Below are 20,009 nucleotides of genomic sequence, written 5' to 3'. Positions count from 1 at the left end.
CAGCTAGCAACCTGTACTAATCCACTGATAGTTAAATGCCAATCATCCTGGATGGAAGAAAAATAGAAAACAAAATAATGGGCTTGGTTAAATGAACCACTTTTTTGACAGCATTTCCTTCTGATATCTCTTATCTCATGCTCTACTAAGCTACTGGCACTTTTGATTACAGAAACAATTAGGACCATGCTGCTTTAATGTCTCTGATATGCAATCTTTATGGTAAAATTATTTATTGTAAACTGTACATCATCATCACATACCCCACTGTGACCCTCGCAGCATCTGGGTTGGTGTCCAGCTGGATATCAACAAGTAAAAACATTTGTTTAAACTCCAGTAATTACACATTGTGATTCATGTTTAATTAAGAATAAATCACTTATGTCACAACCAACATAAACTCTACACTAGGCACAATTAAATTATGAGTTCTAAGGCATGCATCATTTGGTGCTTTATTTCCTGTAACCCACTCAGATTCTGACATGATTGACATTTGTTCAACTTGTGCATTAGCAACTGGGTTACAGGACATTTACCAAAGTTTTACATTTCAGTAAGTGAGGGTTTATTGCAGAGTAAGTAGCCTTAATAAAGACTATTATAATAACATGAACAATACTGTCAAATTCATGTTATAATGTAATGAGGAACCAGTATTCTTGTTTTGAAAAGTAGACACAGTGTAAGATCTTGGGTACTTATTAAGACAACAAATCCACAAGAGTCCATGGTTCTGAGCAAACAACAATAAACTTTCCTTGGAGAAAGTGAGGATTGCAGATGCTGGAGATCAGAGTCGAGAGTGTGGTGCTGGAAAAGCACAGCAGGTCAGGCAGTATCTGAGGAGCAGGCGAATCGATGTTTAGGGCAGGAGGCTGTCATCAGGAATAATAAACTTTACTATACAGGGAATAAACATACAGTAATACAGTCACCAATATGTAAACAACCTATATTTAAGTAACACATAAGAATTACCATGATGTAAGTATAGACAGCAGATACACCAGATGGAATTGTATAGAAGCCTGTGTAATGTGGGCTATAACAGGATTTGTGGCAGAATCACACAAGACAGTGAGGCATATCTCGAGATTGGGAACAATACACTTTTATGCATTTGCTGAGTGTTGAGGCAAATTCATACCAGGCAATGGTGAGCTGCCAATTGAGAATTATTGTGGTTTTTCCTTAAATACTTTATTGGTGCCACAAATTATCTCATCAATATTTTAGCATTCTACCTTACCTAACAAGCTGAAAAGGCTAGATGTCAAGAATTCTTGAGATGGAAGTCAGAGCAGATCCCTGATGACTTCAGCTTGCCACTGGCTGCAAAAAGCTTCCATGTTACTCTGCACCAGGTAGCTTGCATAATGATCCAACAGATGACAGATGTTTGAAAGTTAACATGGACCTCACAGGAAGACAACCAGTCTACCAAAGAGAAACCAAAGTTTGAGCTGTGTTTACATCAGAAAGATTGTAGTTGACAAGACTACGGGACAGAGGTTTTACTGATCCCTGGTTGTCCTCCCATAATAAAATTCTTAAATGTTTGGAGAATAGAATCTCAGTAATTAGTATTAAGTGAATATTCCTCAGAACATACTGGGAAGCTATGTGCATGCCTCAGTGTCTTCAGAAACTAAACCTCTTTGGCCTCTCTGTCTGTCAATCATTAAGGAAGGAATAAAGAGGAGCTGCAGGGCCAGTGAGGAGATCACCACCAAAAAGGGTGGGGGAGTGGAGGTAGCAACTGTTGGGGGGGGAAGCAGAGGTTTTTGTGGTGGTGTGAACAAGCAATATGGCAGAAGGAAGCATGAGATGTATGGAAAGGGTGCTTGGAACAGCATTGGCAGGCATTTTATGCAGAGGTGGGGTTATTCATGGCAGGGCTAACACTGTGACCTCCATAGGGTAGTGTAGTGGAGCAGGTGGCAGCATCATTAAGGCCTAATGTTGATATTCAGGAGGCAGGGAGGAGGCAAAGTTCAATATGCTGTGTCTCTATGTTGAGGGCAAGGGGGGAAATGGGCTCTCACGGTAGGACCAGTTAAAAAGAGCCATGCGTGCTCTGAGTGGGAAGGCATGGATGCCTGGCAACCTGTTGGAGCCTGGTGTTGATGGCATTCACTGTGAGCTGCCTTCCCTATCACTTGCTGTCCTCAAGATTATGAAGGACAAACACCTGAAACTATGTCCAGACAGGACAGTGTCAGTGTCAGTTTGATAGTCAATAGTGTGGACTCCATGTCTGCTCGATATTACAATATCAAAGGTGCAAATACATGAAACATGCATTTGGAAGGTCCAACTGCATTTCATTGAAAAACATATCTTCACAAACATACAATGTAGTGATCATACTTGTGTGTCAACTGTTGGTCAAAAGCAGGTTGTTCCACACTGTGCCATTCATGCTAAACTAATGTTGTCATCTCAGTGATACAAAAGTTAGCAGTGAATGCTGGTCAACAGTGCCCAATCATGTGTGAAACTTTCAAGCGTGCCATGGGACTGGTGGAACAACACTGCATCATCTGTCATATCAGTATGACAAAGGGCTCTACTGAATACAATGGAAATTGGAATGCTTGAGGTGCGTATGGATGGGAAGGAGATCAGAGTGCAGCAGGTACTGCCTTTCTGATGTAATATGTTAGTCATCAATTTGATGCACATACTGCATCCAGGGTTGTGGTGGAGTAGACAATAGGGCTATTGAAGGTGTAGTTCCACCACAAAGCAATCTGGGAGAGCCCTCCAGTTCGGATGGAGTGTTCCACATCAACCTGGTATGCCTTGTTCTGTGCAGTTAAAACAGGCAATGAGACAATGTTCTAGATGCTGAGGAGCCAAGGGAATGGGAGCAGAGTTCCGAGACTGAGGATGAGGGCATTTAGCTAGAGGAAGCTCCCCTTGTAGACGTAGATGCTTAGCAGTACAAGGAGCTAAAAGATAGATGAGACCTGATTGGTACCCGGTTTCAATAGATACAGCAGACCATTGTGAACGGGCAAGATCAAGATGCTCACATTGTAAGTGTGAACTGAAGCCTGCATTTATTCCCTTTGTGGGTTCCATTTTGGTGGCTCGCAATAATCGTTCATATTTGGACTTAAGTGTGATACTCACCAATATTGTTGAAGACCCAGCACTGGAATAGTCTCAAACACAGCTCTGTCAGGGACTGTCACAGCATTCGGATAGTTCTCTCTCCCAATTGGAGCAGTGCCACCCTGGATTCTTAACACTGCACTGAGGCAGAGTTTTTGTATTATACATTCTGGATCTGTGGTGCTGGAAGAGCACAGCAGTTCAGGCAACAACAGAGGAGCAGTAAAATCGACGTTTCGGGCAAAAGCCCTTCATCAGGAATAAAGGCAGAGAGCCTGAAGGGTGGAGAGATAAGCTAGAGGAAGGTGCCCCCAACCCCATCCTCCTCTAGCTTATCTCTCCACCCTTCAGGCTCTCTGCCTTTATTCCTGATGAAGGGCTTTTGCCCGAAATGTCGATTTTACTGCTCCTCTGTTGCTGCCTGAACTGCTGTGCTCTTCCAGCACCACGGATCCAGAATCTGGTTTCCAGCATCTGCAGTCATTGTTTTTACCTTTTTGTATTACACAGACAACTAGCTCCACAAAACCAGTCAGTACCATGATATTCGTCTGAGCTTGAATCTTGTTCAGCTTTAAAAAACAAGTATCGTTTGTAGACTTCCTTTATCCTTGCTCTCAGCTGCTCTGAATTATTCATCTCTCAAGACTTCTCCTGAGCCCCCACAATTCCCAGGCCTTTTCCTGAGCCATCGGCTCAATACTTAGCCATACCTCCTGGCTCTGCTTATTCTCCTGAGTCTGAAAGGTTTGGAGCCTGCCTCAGCAGCAACATTTTTTCAGGAAAGAGCTCCTTCTCATGGCTTCTGAGGACCTAACTGATTGGCATCCCAAAGATAACAACTTTCTCCTCTGATTGTTTCCTTTCAGCTAAAATTGATAGTTTCAAAGCCTTGGATTGTTCTGCGTGACTCCTTGAAACATTGCAACTTGCCCCATTCTTGTTCATACCAGCATTGAATGTAACTAATATTTTGAAATTGTCAAGTATAACAACATCTTGGAACATACCTGTTCCCTGAATGCTATAATAGTCACAAATTGCTGCTGGCTTGCACAGTACAGAATGGATAAAACAAAAACAAGATTTCATCTTGGAAAGATTAAATGGAGTGCATTGGGCAGTGGTTGGAAATTTCAGCTGTGCTTATCTCTAATTCTCAGTGCTTTAATGAAGCAGAAGTATTTCAACAATGATTTAAAATCACGGCTCACCTTATCATTTTCAGAAACTATTCCTCTCTCTATGGAGTTAGATGAGAGTCTGCTTTACAGAGCATCCAGAGTTGAAATGCTGAAATCCACGACATATGGATTGAAATGGTTGAATAACTGCAACTAAACTAAAACAAAATCAATTGACAGCCTATTCCCATGTTGTTATTTACTCTGATGGTAATTTTCACCCAACACTTCATTACCAGCTGCCATCTACTAATTGGGCTGTAGGTGGTCACTGCGTAGTATATGTTAATTTAAACTCTGTTTCACTGTTGAAATAAATACAGTAGCTGATGAGGGTGCTTTTGTACTACTGAAAGTAAGTGTTTGGAATAAAGGTTTCAGTTGAAACTTACTTAGTCTTTCTCTTGCTTTGTTGAAGGGAATAGTGCCACCAGGAGAGAGTAAAGCAATATAAAGTGGTGGAACTGCTGATCAGAATTAACTGAACACTTTTCTTTCACAGTATTAAAGAAAATGCTTACAAGTGTTGTTCTACCAAATTTGTATCTGAAATATGTAAATTTAAATTACAACTCTCAGATGTATTTGGTTTTGTTGTCAATATGAAGTCAGGTATAAATCCATTAAATAGTATGTGATGAATAATGTCATCATGTGTTTCTTAATTTTTTTACATTATGGTAGGTTAAGAATTGTCCAAATATTTGAGTTTTATATTTCCTTTGTTTGCTTCTAATGGAATATGTGTTTCTCACTGCAGCTGTTGGTCTTACAACCTGTCCTGATCCAGTGGTTCCTAGCAATGGAATAAAGATTGGAGATAGATATTTGGTTAATGATGTGGTGTCTTTTAGCTGTGAATCTGGCTATACGCTGCAGGTAGGTATAAGATAGATTTTGGTTTGTTTGCTTCTGTGTATCTCAGCACTACACTATTGAAAAGGATTTATAATATCACAATCCTAGTCCTTCAGTGTAACTATCAACTAGGTCAGAGTCAGCATGGTTTCATGCAATTCCTGCTGCAGTGTTGCACAGGTATGTTACTGCATAACAGTATCTCTCTAACGTGTTATATGAATAAATGTATCAGGGATCTCCATTTGAAGTAATGATGTGTAGAAAATGAACCTATTTTGTAGGCTTGAGCTGTCAACATTCTAGACTTATATTTGTTTTCCATTTTTCATCTTTTCCTCATTGGAATTTCTGTTTTAATGTGTAAATGGAATGCACATGAATGCATCTTCCATGTGTCTTACCTTGATTAATTCCTCTTTGCCTCTTTCTGTCCCTATGCACAGGCAAAGTGTGCTTTCATCCCAGAAGTAGGTGGCTTATAGAATATATAAGACATCGATCAAAAATATCCTACGGGACATCAATACATATAGTAGATGGGCTTGTGAAATGTGACATACTATGCACTTTTCATCTGTTTCTACCATTTACTTGATCTAACTCTACTGGGATTCAGTTATGCACTTCCTAAAAATGAGAAGAGTTAAGTCAAAAGGTTAACAGCTATGATTAGTGAGCAATAAATGTGATTTTTGTTTGCCTTAGTCTGGTCTCTACTGAATATGCTAGTCATATAATTGTCAGTTTGTGTAGGTCTAAAAGAAAGAACTTGTCTATTTTGGGTCCTGAAAAAATAATGTGATCCGTACAAAGGAACATTGTGTTCTCAGCAATGCTTTTTAACATAATGCACTTACTGATACATTTGACTATGAACCATTTAAAACCATCCTCCAGCCCACATCTTGTATGAAGCTTCAAAAGAAGCGTTAAAAAAAGCTCATGAAAATGCTGGCTAACATTACATGTGGTTCCCCCCCCCCCCCTTAATTAAGATATATTTAAAAAGAGGGACTTTGAGACTTTTAAAAAATTAACAGACTAAGAATAAAAGGGCAATTTTCATTTTCTTGTTAAAGGGTAGAGTTATTAATCACATTGTTACTTACCTAATAAATTCTCATATGCTTGATTATCAAAGGCATTTTTTGAATTCCTGTTAAATGTATCAAGGTCACACATGCCCAGACATCTTTAGACAGCTCGGCTATTTGTGTGGTTTTGACAAAATTGATTGCAACATGTCAGCTATATTTGACGTATTGCAGAAAAAAAGACCTCCTGTTCATCTTTTTAAAGAGGTGTGTTCACTTGTGATTATGAGGTTCAATGTTTCCAATGGTGGGTGGATCCAAACCTGGGGGTCAAAAATATAAGACAGTTGCTAATAAATCCTGCAAAACAAACTTCTTTTTCCAGACTTTGGTGACAGTGTGGAACTCGCTATAATGTGGAGTGGTTGAGCTGAATAGCTTAGGCAGCTTCTCCAAGAATATATTTAAGTACATAATGGAGGAAAAAAAAACAAGTAGAAGGTAATTTTGATACAGAGTAGAGTGGAAGGAAGCCAATTTTGGAGCAGTGCTGACCAGTTGGGCCAAATAGCCTGTTTCTGCACTGTGAATTCTGTATAAATCTAAATAAACAGTTAACATCCTTGTTGCTTCACAAGATTTTTTTTTGGATGAAGAGAAGACCATTGTTCAACTTGACATGATATTTGCAGAATGCCAAACTCACTGTTTTCCTGCAACACCATCTGTCGATTCTTAAATGAGACTTTTGTCCTAGGGTTCAATTACCCTATCTGAACATTCCCCCCACCCCCCTCCAGGTATTGCTCTCTTTGTAAAGAGACAATATAAATTCCTGACTTGAAGTCCACCCTTTTTGAAGTATTGTCTTTTTCCCTGGCTATGGTGAGGTGTACTGGCAGCTGCAGGTGGCAGCAGTACCAGTATTCAGCGCATGTTCAGATGTTTCTTTGTGACAGGATGATTCACTAATATTATGTGATTACTATCAGCTTATCAAGCAGTTACCTACTCTTTACTAATAAAACATTCGGTATTTCAGTTCAATGTTATTTTGCTCTTTTATGACCATGACATGCAACTAATTGTTTGCTGACCTGTAGAATAATAATATTTGAGAGTTTTGGATTGCACTGTTAAATTTCAGAGCTTGGGACTGGGTCCCTGCTGCTTTATTAAAATGTTGTTATTAAACCATTTTACTTCATACGCACTGAGTTATCAAGTTGTATGCAATTGGATAAACTTGTAACCTCTATGTGTAAAATAACTTCGACCATTGCAGACATGGGACATTCCTGAAATATTTGCTGATGTTATGATAGACAGGACACTTGACAGGCTCCAAGATGAAACAGTGATATAATCACCACTAAAATTTTAATTTTGTGTGCAAGTTCCCTTATGTGCATTTAAATGAGTCTAAACGGCATGAATAGGGAAATTAATATTGAAGAGTTTTTTTTTCTTCCTTCCACCATTAATACCTATAGATAGACAGTCACGGGAATGTTTCTACTCTGAAAAATATGACAATGATTGCAAAAAGTAGAAAGCTATTGGTCATTCCATATAGTGTATGGAATTCTTAAGTTTCATTGTATTTGTAGCTCAGTTTATTTTGCTGCAAATGTGATGAGCACATCATAAAGACTGGTTCATCAAATCCATCTGATCCCGTGATGACTTCTTTCTTCTGCTATACTGCCAAAGGAATATAATCTCCTGAGAGAAGTGAAAAACACTAACAATGGGAAAGAATAATCTGGAAAATGCTCTCCAACCAGCACACCCTCACGTTGGACTCCTCTCAGATTTAAACAAGCCCAGGACATCACATGGACCAACTGTTTTTATTAAGGCAATTCTTCTATATAATTTGATCTCTGTTTCAGTCGAATGTAATCTAGTTCCCTCACAAGGAAATTCAGAGATTCAATACCTGTGACATCACCAACCATATTCCAAAGGCTTACAATCCTGGAAAATGAAAAACTGCCTCGAATGCTGTCTGTTCCTGTTGTTATATAGTTTAGACTCATGCCCCTTCTATTATGTTAAACTGGAAAAATCAATCAATAGGAATCAATACAATACTCAAATTATTTTATAAACTTTAATTGAGTTGTCTTTAAGTCTACACTACTCTAAAATAAATGAGCTGATCTTTGAAGCTGAGATTCTTTGAGCTTCTCACAGTAATTATCATCCATCTCATAGCAGAGACTAAAAGAGTGAATCTAATTTGGTTTAACTCATGGCCTGAAAAATTATGAAATGACATTGGCTGTATTAATAGAACTCAATACCTTATCAGCTTTATCTATGTTTTCTCCACGATAGTCATAAACCTTCAGGGATCTGTGCATAATAGGATATCAATCATTTTGTTCTCAGTCTATTTCATCATTGTTCCCAGAAAATGAAACAAGTACTTTATGTTGACCCTACCAACACATGCGACATTACAACACTACACTACCGTTAGATGTTCTAATCTTCATGATTCATCTGCAGTGAAACTTTGGGAGCACATCATGCTTATCAAATCTGCCTTTCACATGCAGTAATACAAGTCAAACTGAATATTAAAAGCATTATTTTGCCAGAGACCATATAAGGTTTTCTGCACCTGTTTCAGTTTACCACTAACTGGCATATGATTGGAATGTTTTTTGCTTCCTAGGGACAAGCTCATGTTTCATGTATGCCTGGAACTGTCCGCCGTTGGAATTACCCATCTCCGATCTGCATTGGTAAGTGAGCAAAGATCCCAGTCAGTTGGTGAATTTTCTAATTTAGTTACAGAAGGGAAGGATTATGCTGCAATACCAGTCAATGAGTGAGAAATGTTTATATGACGAGTTATACCTTGGACATCTCGAAGCTCAGTTTAGTTCTCACTGCAATCAGAAATAAAATCTGATAATTCACCATGGGATGGGAATTGAACCTGGTACCACCTCATATTGCTGGGGTTTTGTTTGTGTTGCCAGTTGGATAAGTTCAAGACTATTTTGTTTCTAAGCAATCACACATGAAATGTGTCTATTCTGAACCTAAGAACATGGACTTTAAGAGGTTCAAAATTTGCACTTGCTTGAAATTGTCAGAGAACATATTGTCTGACGGTTGTACATACCTCTCCACTTGGCAGGGATTGATTCCTGGGCTATTCTTGTGAATTGATTTTGTAGAACTATGACAAAACCCCATGAGCAGATTATCTGAGAGAGAACAGGAAGTTTTATGCTCCACGTAGCCACGATCATCCCTTAGATAGTGCCTCAGCAGTCCCCATAAATATTGCCCAAAATTGCCTGTATCCACTTTATAGCAGGTGTAATGATGTCAGGTGGTTTTGCTTGCATTGAAATGGGAGCTGAAACATCCACATGCTGGTTGGGTTTACAAGAATCCATCTGAAGTTGGTCACCACTCCTGCACACGGAAAAGCACAGGCTGTGATTTCCGTACAAAGTTTTGTGCCAACTTGCTATCAAAATCCTCTAGGCTCCTTAGAATTGACAGGTTGACTCAAAGTCTGCAACATGGTCTAGCATCTCCTTCAGCCAGCATGGACATCCTCTTTCAGAGATGCGGGCTGATTTTATTATTGTAAAATAGAAATGGAAAGAAAAATGCTGACAAAATCTCTATGGAGAATTTGTTTCAGGTCAATGAAGGGTCACGGAGTCATAGAGTACCACAGCATGGAGACAGATCCTTTGGCCCAAAAAGGTCCATGCCGGCTAAAATGTCCACCAAAGCTAATACTATTTAGCTTGCCCTGAGTGATGAAGGCCAGTGTGTCAAAAGCCTTGTTCACTGCCCTGTCTACCTCTGAGTCTACTTTCAGAGAACCGTGCCCCTGAACTCCAAAGTCCCTCTGTTCCACTGCACACCTTCAGACCCTATCATTCATTATGAAACTCCTACCTTGATTTGACTTTCCAAAATACAAGACCCCACACTTATCTATATTCAACTCCATTTGCCATTTCTTGGCCCACTTCCACAGTTGATCAAGGTCCTACTGCAATTTCTGATAACCTTCCTCAGTTTCCACAATACCACCTATTTTAGTGTCGTCTGCAAACTTACTAATCATGCTTGTACATTTTCACCCAAATTATTGATGCAGACAACAAACAGCAATGGGCCCAGCACCAACCCCTGAGGCCTCCAGTCTGACAAGCATCCTTCCACTATTACCCTCTGCTTCTTACTATCAAGCCAGTTGTGTGTCTGATTTGCCAGTTTCCCCTGGATTTCATGCAATTTAACCTTCCAGAGCAGCCTGCTATGTGGAAATGTTTAATTCTGTTTCTTTCTCCACAGGCACTGCCTGTCTTCCTGAGCACTTTCAAAGTTTTCTGTTTTGTTTTGGATTTCCAGCATCCATGATATTTTGACTTTGGATTTTGGTAATGCTAGCTGGCATTAGGTGGTGGCTAGGTCCAGACATGTTTGGTGGTCCTTGCTTCTGAGGGTCAGTGCTGATTGCTGCACACGGTTATAATTTCAAATTAGTGGGCAGCACAAATGGTGCCTGCTGAATGCACTGCGATGCCCACTTCTGTTTTGGGGCTCTGTCCAATTTTGCTGGCTAGGAGTCTTAGTTGAGGTCACATCTGCATGAGTTATTTGCTGAATTTGAATTCAAACGATGATGCAAATATGGAATTTGAAACAAATTTTGTAGTCAACAGATTCACATAGTGGAACAATCTGCCCCTTTGTGCATGAGGAATAGAATTAGGCTTAGCTAGTGGAATTAATGGTGTCTCTCAGATGGATAGGTTATAAGCTGTTATATTTACTGATTAAAGTTCACAAAAGTACCTTTGGTTGTGCAGTCTTGGGGTACTAAATGTGCCAGGTAAATGTGACTTGTTATTGGACATAAATTACAAACTGAACTTTAAATAGGATCTCACTTTCAAATTCATGTTTGTTACACATTGAACATGTTAGCTATAAAATCTCTGCTGAATGCAGCTCTGATAATTAAGGGAAGGTAATTGACACAGAGACAACACACTAGACCATAGAGCAGCTGCAACAAATAAATGAAGGCTTTTTCTTTCTTAATAATCAGCTAGATGTGGAGGCGAATTGACAAACATGAACAATGTCATCCTAAGTCCTGGATTTCCTGGAAATTACCCAAGCAACTTGGATTGCACGTGGAAAATTTTATTACCCATTGGATATGGTAAGGAAGCTAAAAAGATACTGATGTTTTATTCAACATTATGCAGTGTTTATGAATGCCAGTTGCAACTTTGGAAGTCAATTTGAAATGAAGACATTATGTCGAGTACTAACCCTTTCTCGCTTGTGAAAAATAATTTCTTCAGTCAGTTTTTAAAGTTTCGTTCATTATTTATTTCACGTCATTACATGATGACAATTGGTTGTCTCTTGGGGCAGGAGCAGACTCTGCTGGTATAACTGTTTTTTAAAAAGTGTCATCTCTATAGCATGTTAATTTTTACAGCGAGTTAGGGAGGGTTCGTGGGGACTCGGTGAAAGATTATGAAATTAGGAGCAGGATCATGGAGCTGGAGGATCTGCCTATCTCAATGATGTGGCCTCGCTTGTGGATTCTTATCAGACGCATGACCTGATTAACCACCCAACGAAAGGGAGGGAGGACCCACAGGCATTTTTCAGTGGAGGAGAGCAAAGTGTCCACAATTTTGGAGGGCAATATGAGTGATTGGGGTCTGGAGTCTGTGCACAATTGGGAGGGAGAGAGAGGAGAAAAGACTCTATAGCTGAGCAGGAGGTAGACTGTGCATAGCGTACAGTGTTTACCATGACCATTCAAAAGGGATGGATTGAGAGGTCTGGCCATGGTTGTGGAGGAAAGGAATGTGTGGAGGGATGGGTGGGGGACACAGGAAGAGATTATGTTCCACAATTGGGGTGGGATAGGCTAGAGATGAACAGGTGGAAGGAATCCTCTTGGCTCACAAGGAAAATAAAAATTTAAAGTGTTAAAATTGTCCTTTAGGCTTCTTTCAGTCCAGGATCCAATAGGCTTACCTCATGAAGAGACCATCATTGGATACATCCCTCAGCCTGGCCAACATTGTCCCACCATGATCCACCCATCCAAGCTCAATTTTAGCAATAAGAGGTTGTTAAAAATTAGGCATTTGTGCTATTTTCTGGAACCCAAATGAAAATATTACAGATTAAAAATAGTGTTCTCCACAATCAGGTGACATAAAGTACAAAACACTGAAAACACAGAATCTATAGTAAAAAGGAATTAGATGAAAATTGCTAGTTGGAGGATATAGTGATATGATTGGCTCCTGCATTATCAAGATAATGTTGGATGCCCAGAATAGAATATTGGTTAAGATGATTGAACAAGATCTGCACTTTGAAACATGGATTTGCTATCCAGGATAGTTGACTAAATACACGTATTAGCTGAATATCTATTGCTTCATGAGATGCATTTGGTTTTTCATACAAGTAGAAAACACTGAGATAAATGTTACATGAATACAACCCCTAAAAAGTTGATTATGTAGCTTAAATTTAAAACTCAGTTCCATTGTATACACTGAAAAGACATGATACATCTAAGTAGAAAACAACTTAATGCTATGGAGCAGAAAAAAAAAATGTTATTGCATGTTGAAATTATTTCTGTGATGTCATAATATTGAATTTGCTTTGTGAGAGTGTGTGCTCTGACTTGTTATTGTCCTAGCTGATGATATTGTGGTCAAATCAGATTCCAGAGTGAAATCTATCTTGATGGATCAGTTTTTTATTTTACTTTAGTTAACATGTTGGTCATTCACTAGGAACACAAACCAACAGATTTACTTCAACAACATATCAATGATTTACTACTCAAAGACAAAAACAAAAAAAAATCAAAAATAGAACACAGTTAGAAAATAATCTTAGAATACCTAACTAAATGTTGTTCCATGATTTCCCATCATCGTCAAATCCAGAGAAAATATCCCTTTCTATCCAATTTTAAATTCTGACTTAACTAATTTTCTCCAGTTTTTGTTCCGAGATCTGTGTAAATTTCTGTGACTATTTTCCATGAATGAATACAAAATTGAGAGCTTAGATCTTCTCAGCTTCTAATAATCTGTGATGTTTTAAACAAAACAGTCCTAGTCTGGAAACTTCACAAACTAAATTTCCTTACTGAGGTGGCTTATTCCCTTACCCTACCGTCAAAAAAGAAAATAAACCCCTTTTTAAGATTGAGATTAAATTTACATCTAATCCCAGTCAGACCTCTTCCAAACTACCTTAATGTCTTTCAATTTGTATGTTTTTTAAAAAAGATTCAAATATATCCTTTATTATCTCGAACCAAAGGCAAGCTTATGTCCTTACTCTAACTTTTTTTAAAAATCCAAATTCCCAGTTACTTACTGGGAAAATTAAGCTATAGCATTACATGGTTTAAAACAGAAGGCTTTTTTTAGCCATGGAACTTGAGACAAAGCAAACACTAACTCTCCTCTGGTTGAAAACTCATAATGAACAAGAGATAACCACCACACAACCAGTTTTCTGTTAATACAGAAAGGAAGTTTCTTGCTTTCTGATATATGCATGATTAAGTTACTGTTCTATAAGGGGTAGTCTTTGTTTAAATCACTTCACAAAAGTCACCAACATCCATATGCCACTATTTTTAAAAATTCAAGAATATTTAGAATCATATGAATCTGACTTTAAAATTGAGGTAAGTTCTGCATTCAGTTTTTCCAGGAAGCATCTTTATCAATTCTTTCTGAATATTATTGATTTCTCAGTGGCTACATCAGGAATCTGAAGTGTGCTTGTTCTCCTCATTGAAGATTATCTGTGCTCCCTTGCTTAAGCTCATGTAGATATCATCGCTTTCCAAATTGATTGACTTCTGTTGGAAAAATGACTTTGTGGCTAAAGAAAGGGAAGAGATTTTTGCAAACAAACACTTAATATATCACAGCCAGTGGGTGCCTTTCTGTGAAGCACAAATTCAAACACTGATGAACGGTAATACTACTTTTAATGCTGAAAGATAAAGTTTTAAAAATAAATTATCAACAGTTTACAGATAATAATGCTTGGAGGGCAGCAGAACTAATTTTTAAAAGGTTTACTTGGCTGGTTCCTAGGATGAAGAGATTTGTCTTTTCAGGAATTGAGTAGATTGGACCAATAGTCATTGATGTTTAGAAGAATGATTGGTGATCGTATTCCAAATATAATATTCTGATGAGATTTGACAATGAGATGTTGAGAAGATGCTTCACTTCATGGAGGAATCTAGAGCTAGAGGACACAGTTTAAATATAAAGGATCTTCCATGGAGGATTGAGATGTGAAATGCTTCTCTGTTCTTCAACAGCGAGCAGTGAAGGACAGCCATTGCATATACCCAAGGCTGAATTAGAGAGCTTTCAATCTACAAGGGAGCCAAGGATTATTTATGAAGGAAGATTGGATAGACAAGGTTTGAGTTTACAAAAGTAAGAGATGACTTGATTGAAGCATCTAAAATCCTGAAGGGTCTTGACAGATTAGATGTGGAGGGGATATGTTCTATTTTGGGGAAAAAAAATCAAGAGTTACCTGTTTAAAAATCAAGGGATACCCATTTAAATAGAGCTAAGGTGAAATCCTTTCTCTCAGAGGGTCATGACAGTGTGGAATCCCCTTCATGAAAAGGCAGTGGAAGTAAAGACCTTTAATATATTTAAGGTAGAAGTGGATCCATCCTTACTAAGCAAGGGAGTGAAAGTTTATCAGGATTAAGCAAGAATGTGGATTTGAGCTATGCAACCAGAGCAACCATGATTTGATTCAATGTCTAAGCAAGCTTGAGAGGCTGAATGGCCGATTCCTACATCTCGTTCATTTAGTTGTATTGGGGGCAGTCAGAAAGAGTTAAGGATGCACTCAGATCAGCCAAGAGTTTATTGAATGACAGACTGGAACTAAGTGATACCATTTTTCAAACTATCTTGTAGAAGGTTAAAGAGGCAGAGATGAAAGAATATGTAGCACAAGATTAGTTGTTGAGTGATCAGGCCAATATTTGATAAGTCCCAGTGTTTCTTCCTTTGTGAGATGAGAGTATATGTTAATCTGAAGGGAACTTAAATAGAGTTGAGTTGCAGAGATATCAAGAAGAAAAAAAAAATCTAGTTATTTGCGTGGTTTGAGGTTCAAGGAGCATTTATCTATAACTTTCCCTCAGGCAGTTAAGTATTTATCATGGGAGTCCTGCATAAGATGAATCGTACATGGTTTATGAAAGCAACAGTGTTGCTGCTCTTTTGCTACAAAGTTTGGGAAGGCTTGAGCTAGTGGTATTATCACTGGACCTAGAGATCTAGGCAATGTTCTGAGGACCTGGGTTCAAATCTAACCATAATTGATGGTGATGTTTGAATTCAATAAAAATCTTAACCATGAATCTAATATAACCGTAAAATTGATTGTTGAGGGAACAATAGTCCAGTTCATTTATGAACTTTAGAGAAGGAAATCTACCATCCTTAATTGAGCTGGCTGACATTTGACTCTAGACCCATAGCAATGCGGTTGCCTCTTTTATTAGGGATGGGCAATAAAGGCTGGCCTAGCCAGTGATGCCCAAAGCCCATGAATGGACGTAAGATTAAGCGAAAATCATTGACATACAATTGCCTGTAGGTATCTGCAAGCCAAGATAACAACTTTGAGCTGCGAGATTCCTTGGTTACGACTTTCAGGTCAAGCCACTAATTAAATTATAGAATTGTGTCGCATTAAACCGCAAAATTAGCACATCAAGTCTCACTACATTGCATCTAATTTAGGGGAAAGACAAGGTGGTGTGAAGAATAAGTGTCAAAGGTAATATTGAGGTTAAAAAAAGACTGGCTGACCACACACAGGAGATGAAATAGCAGCGTTAAAGTACATGTCCTGATTTAATATGCCTCGCAGGCTAAAACAGTTCATGTAAACACAAGCATTCCTGTGAAATGATGCACACGGTGATTAGATGTAAATAAAAGTTGCAAGTGCTTTGTTATGTTTGGCAAATAATATGTGATTATTTTTGTTTCATTCCAAGCTCAGTAATAAATTATTTAGTTCTAAGTCACGTGCCAAATAATACAAACGATTACTTAGCAGTGTCAGTTAATGCAAATTAACTTCTGACTGAACCTGTTTTTATCTATCTGAATAGAACATTAATTAAACGGGACACCTCCATCATGCACCATGGGTTGGCTTAATCTTCCAGTTAATTTACTGCATTGAATGTCCTAGAGACAGGGTTGCAGTGATGTGAAACATTTGGAGATAATGCAGTGAACCCAATTTAATCTTGAGCTATTATCATATCCATTCACAATGCTGAAGTTGTAGGAAAAACCTTTCTTTCACATATGAAAAGGGATAGAGGTGATGTCGAGCATTAGAGCATCATATAACCTCCTTCCAATCAGGAATGAACTAGGACATGATGAGGTCATGGAGTAGAAAGATGTGAAGTGAAAAGCCCCATCCCCTTCCTTACTCTCCCCAATTAAATCATGGGAGAAAGAATTAAGGAATAATGTTTCACTAGAAGGTCAATTGAGTCACTTAAATGGCCAATTAGGGGTTCCCTTCAGAGGCTGAGTCCAGAAGCAGTAGGTCCAGCATCAACAGAGTTTCCTACCTGTTTAAAACCAAAATATCATTGGAGAAGTTAAAAAAAACTATCTTTTTTTTAACAGGCAGGATTGTTTAAATTAAACTCCTTTTGTGTGCATTATTCTAAACAAGTTGTTCACTATAGTTTTACTTCAAGAATTTGATTTAAATATGTCATTGGACTAAAAAGGGCCAAACAATGAGATACCATTTCTTAATGTTATCCAATTAATTTGTCATAAATCTCTTGAACCTTTAATAATTTATTGAGACATTCATTACCAATTCAAGAGTGAGACCTTATATTCTGCATTGAACTTATCAGCTCACAAAGTCAAAATGTAATTCCCAATTTGCACTGAGATTGTTAGCTCAGTTGGGTTCTTGGCTTCTTCGCATTTCCTTGTGATACCGATCAGAAAGAACATGCTGTGGATGTTGGATGCATTAGGGTATAGAACTCAGAGAAAACAGAGTCTAGCAAATGATACAATCTTTTGCAGGTCTGCAGCTTCCTCAGAGAAGGGGATAAAGTGGATGAGGAAGCAATAATGGTTGATTATGCATTTCAGGGATTTAACACAGGGCATATCAAATACTTAGCATGTATTTGACGTATGCACATTTGTGTGGTATAAATAATGGGAGTGAATATCCACAGGGGTTCTTTTCATTTCTCGGTAACAATTTACTGGGGTTTCCGTGGCTCAACTGAGATGTCAAGATGCTTAAAATTGTTTGGTGCTGCTGCAGAGAGAGAAAAATTTTCAAATTGATCAGCTGCCCACTCACATATGTACATTCCCATGGTTAAGAAAATAATTGTTCACAGTTGATTGTGAGATTTTTATGTTCATGTTGTTAAAGCACTCCAATTACAGTATTCACTCGATTCTCAGCCAGCTCAACTCGACCAGTATAATAAAGTAGAAGGAAGCATTAAGTTTATATTACAGTCTGACCCTCTGACCTGATTCAAGCTCATATTAACAGGTAGAAGCTGAACAGGCTGAAGATTATTGATTTCACAGTTGTGAGTGGTGCTGTGTGCTTAGATACCTCACCAGAATATCAAACTTCTTTGACCAATATTGTGGAATTTTCCTAAGGACTCTACATTAGTCTTTTCCCTCTACCACTCAAAATGTGTCCACTTGACATGATTTTTCATTCATATTTTGTAAAGTAGTTGTGAGATTTATCTCTTATTTCTGATAAGTGGTAAAGCTCATCTTTGTGAAGATGCACAGTACCTATGTTCAGAACAGAGCATGTAAACTTAAGCCCTACTCTTTGATTTGGAAATAGATGATGAATATATATGGAAGATTTCTAAGTCAAGGCATAATACTGAATGCGGGTTGAGTAATTTTACTTTCTTCTTTCCTGTGGTTTTTTTTTAGTAGCTAAGTGTTGCTTTTATCAATGCAGGTGCAGTAATTCAATTTCTGAATTTTTCGACTGAAGCCAATCATGACTTCTTGGAGATTCGAAATGGGCCGCATTACACTAGTTCTTTAATTGGACGATTCAGTGGAGCAGAACTCCCACCAATGCTCCTCAGTACCACCCATGATACCATCATCAACTTCTACAGTGATCACTCTGAGAACAAGCAAGGCTTCAAGCTCACCTACCAAGGTAGGATTAGCAGGAACAAGTTTCGACTGGGGAAGGGGGAAACTAGCAATTTTTTTGTTTTATGCTCTCTTTAACCTATTTCAAAAGTTGTATAGCTAGTGGCTACATTGGTTGTAGGTTTTATTTCTCTCTTAATGGAGTAAAAGTATGAAACGCACTTTCAGCAGAAACCCCACAGGTTGTGCGGTGCTGCAGTGTGTTTGAGTAAAGTTTCAATATAATTTTTCCTTGAAAGAAAGCAGCACAGATAGATAATTAAAATGATCAATTTACAAAATTCTGCACAGGTATTTAATGGGAATACTGTTCTCTGCAGGCTTGTTTGGTCTTTCTTTATTCTATTTGTTTTTCATTAAATAATACACCAGGATAAATATAAAGTGCAACATTTAAAATTGTGAGAATTTAAGATCCAAAGTAATTTCTGGGTGGGGGAAGGGGGATGAGGAGGAGGAATTTTAAGTGTTTATATTTTTTAATATTAAAAAAAAATTCACATTCTTGAAACTTACACATTTGTCTGAAGTTACTCCATTTGAGGGATTGCATTGCATTAATTTTAAACCCTAACTATTAGATTTTTTTTGTATTGTGGATTGTACAAACAATAAGGATGACAGGTCTTCTCATACATTTGTATCCGACATTTTTCTTTGCTTTACTCATGATGAAACAAAGTTTTGTTGTAGAAAATTTAAGGTATGTATGAAAAGTTGGTTAATACATACTTGATCAGTTTTGAAAATTTCCCTGAGGGAGCAAAGTATTGAGGTGTAGTTCTTAATATTGGAAAGCTTTAAGAGTTGAAAAGATTCAATGCCAATCCCTTTCTTTGATAGTATTTGGTAGTTGTAGTAGGAGGAACCTAGTCTTTTGGTAGCAATTCTATTTTGAGTTTGAAGGTGTAGAGTTCAAATCCTAATCCGAAAATCTTGAAATCCAGTTCTGAATTTAGGATTGATATTCGACAGACTAATTAGGTCATCTGAATGAGGGCACTTTCTCCCTCAGGTGGCTTAGGAAAGTATTAAGATCATGGATCCATGCATTGAATATAGAATCCCCACAGTGTGGAAACAAGCTATTAGGCCCAACAAGTTCACACTAACCCTCTGAACAGCATCCCACCCAGACCCATCCCACTACCCTATCCCTGTAATCCTCTATTTCCATGCTAATGCACCTAACCTTGCTGAACTCCCTGGGTAATTTGGCATGTCCAATCCAGCTAATTTTCACATCTTTGGACTGTGGGAGGAAACCAGAACACCTGGAGGAAACACACGAAGACGCAGGGAGAATGTGCACCCGAGGCTAGGATTGAATTCGTGTCCCTGGCTCTGTGAGGCATCAGTGCCTCACTGATCCGCTATGCTGCCCCAAGAATATAAGAATAGCCAGTCTATCAACTGGTATCCAGATGGTTCAGTTCATGAAAGAAGTGTGAACATGCTGTTAATGAACCTGCAAATACTTTCATTGA

The 20,009-nt window shown here is 38.3% G+C and overlaps 1 protein-coding gene across 1 annotated transcript in view; it reads left to right on the top strand.

The window, feature by feature from the left end:
* Nucleotides 1-20,009, top strand: part of LOC132835936 (CUB and sushi domain-containing protein 1-like) — a 2,426,762-nt gene that overhangs the window by 2,145,759 nt on the left and 260,994 nt on the right. The window contains exons 39-42 of the mRNA XM_060855058.1: nt 5,071-5,189; nt 8,892-8,961; nt 11,307-11,423; nt 18,317-18,526. Of these exons, the coding sequence (XP_060711041.1) occupies nt 5,071-5,189; nt 8,892-8,961; nt 11,307-11,423; nt 18,317-18,526 (516 nt within the window). The remainder of the gene's footprint in view (nt 1-5,070; nt 5,190-8,891; nt 8,962-11,306; nt 11,424-18,316; nt 18,527-20,009) is intronic.

Source organism: Hemiscyllium ocellatum, chromosome 3 (assembly GCF_020745735.1).
Source record: "Hemiscyllium ocellatum isolate sHemOce1 chromosome 3, sHemOce1.pat.X.cur, whole genome shotgun sequence".
NCBI classification, from domain to species: Eukaryota; Metazoa; Chordata; class Chondrichthyes; order Orectolobiformes; family Hemiscylliidae; genus Hemiscyllium; species Hemiscyllium ocellatum.
This window is presented reverse-complemented; position numbering and strand designations above follow the sequence as displayed.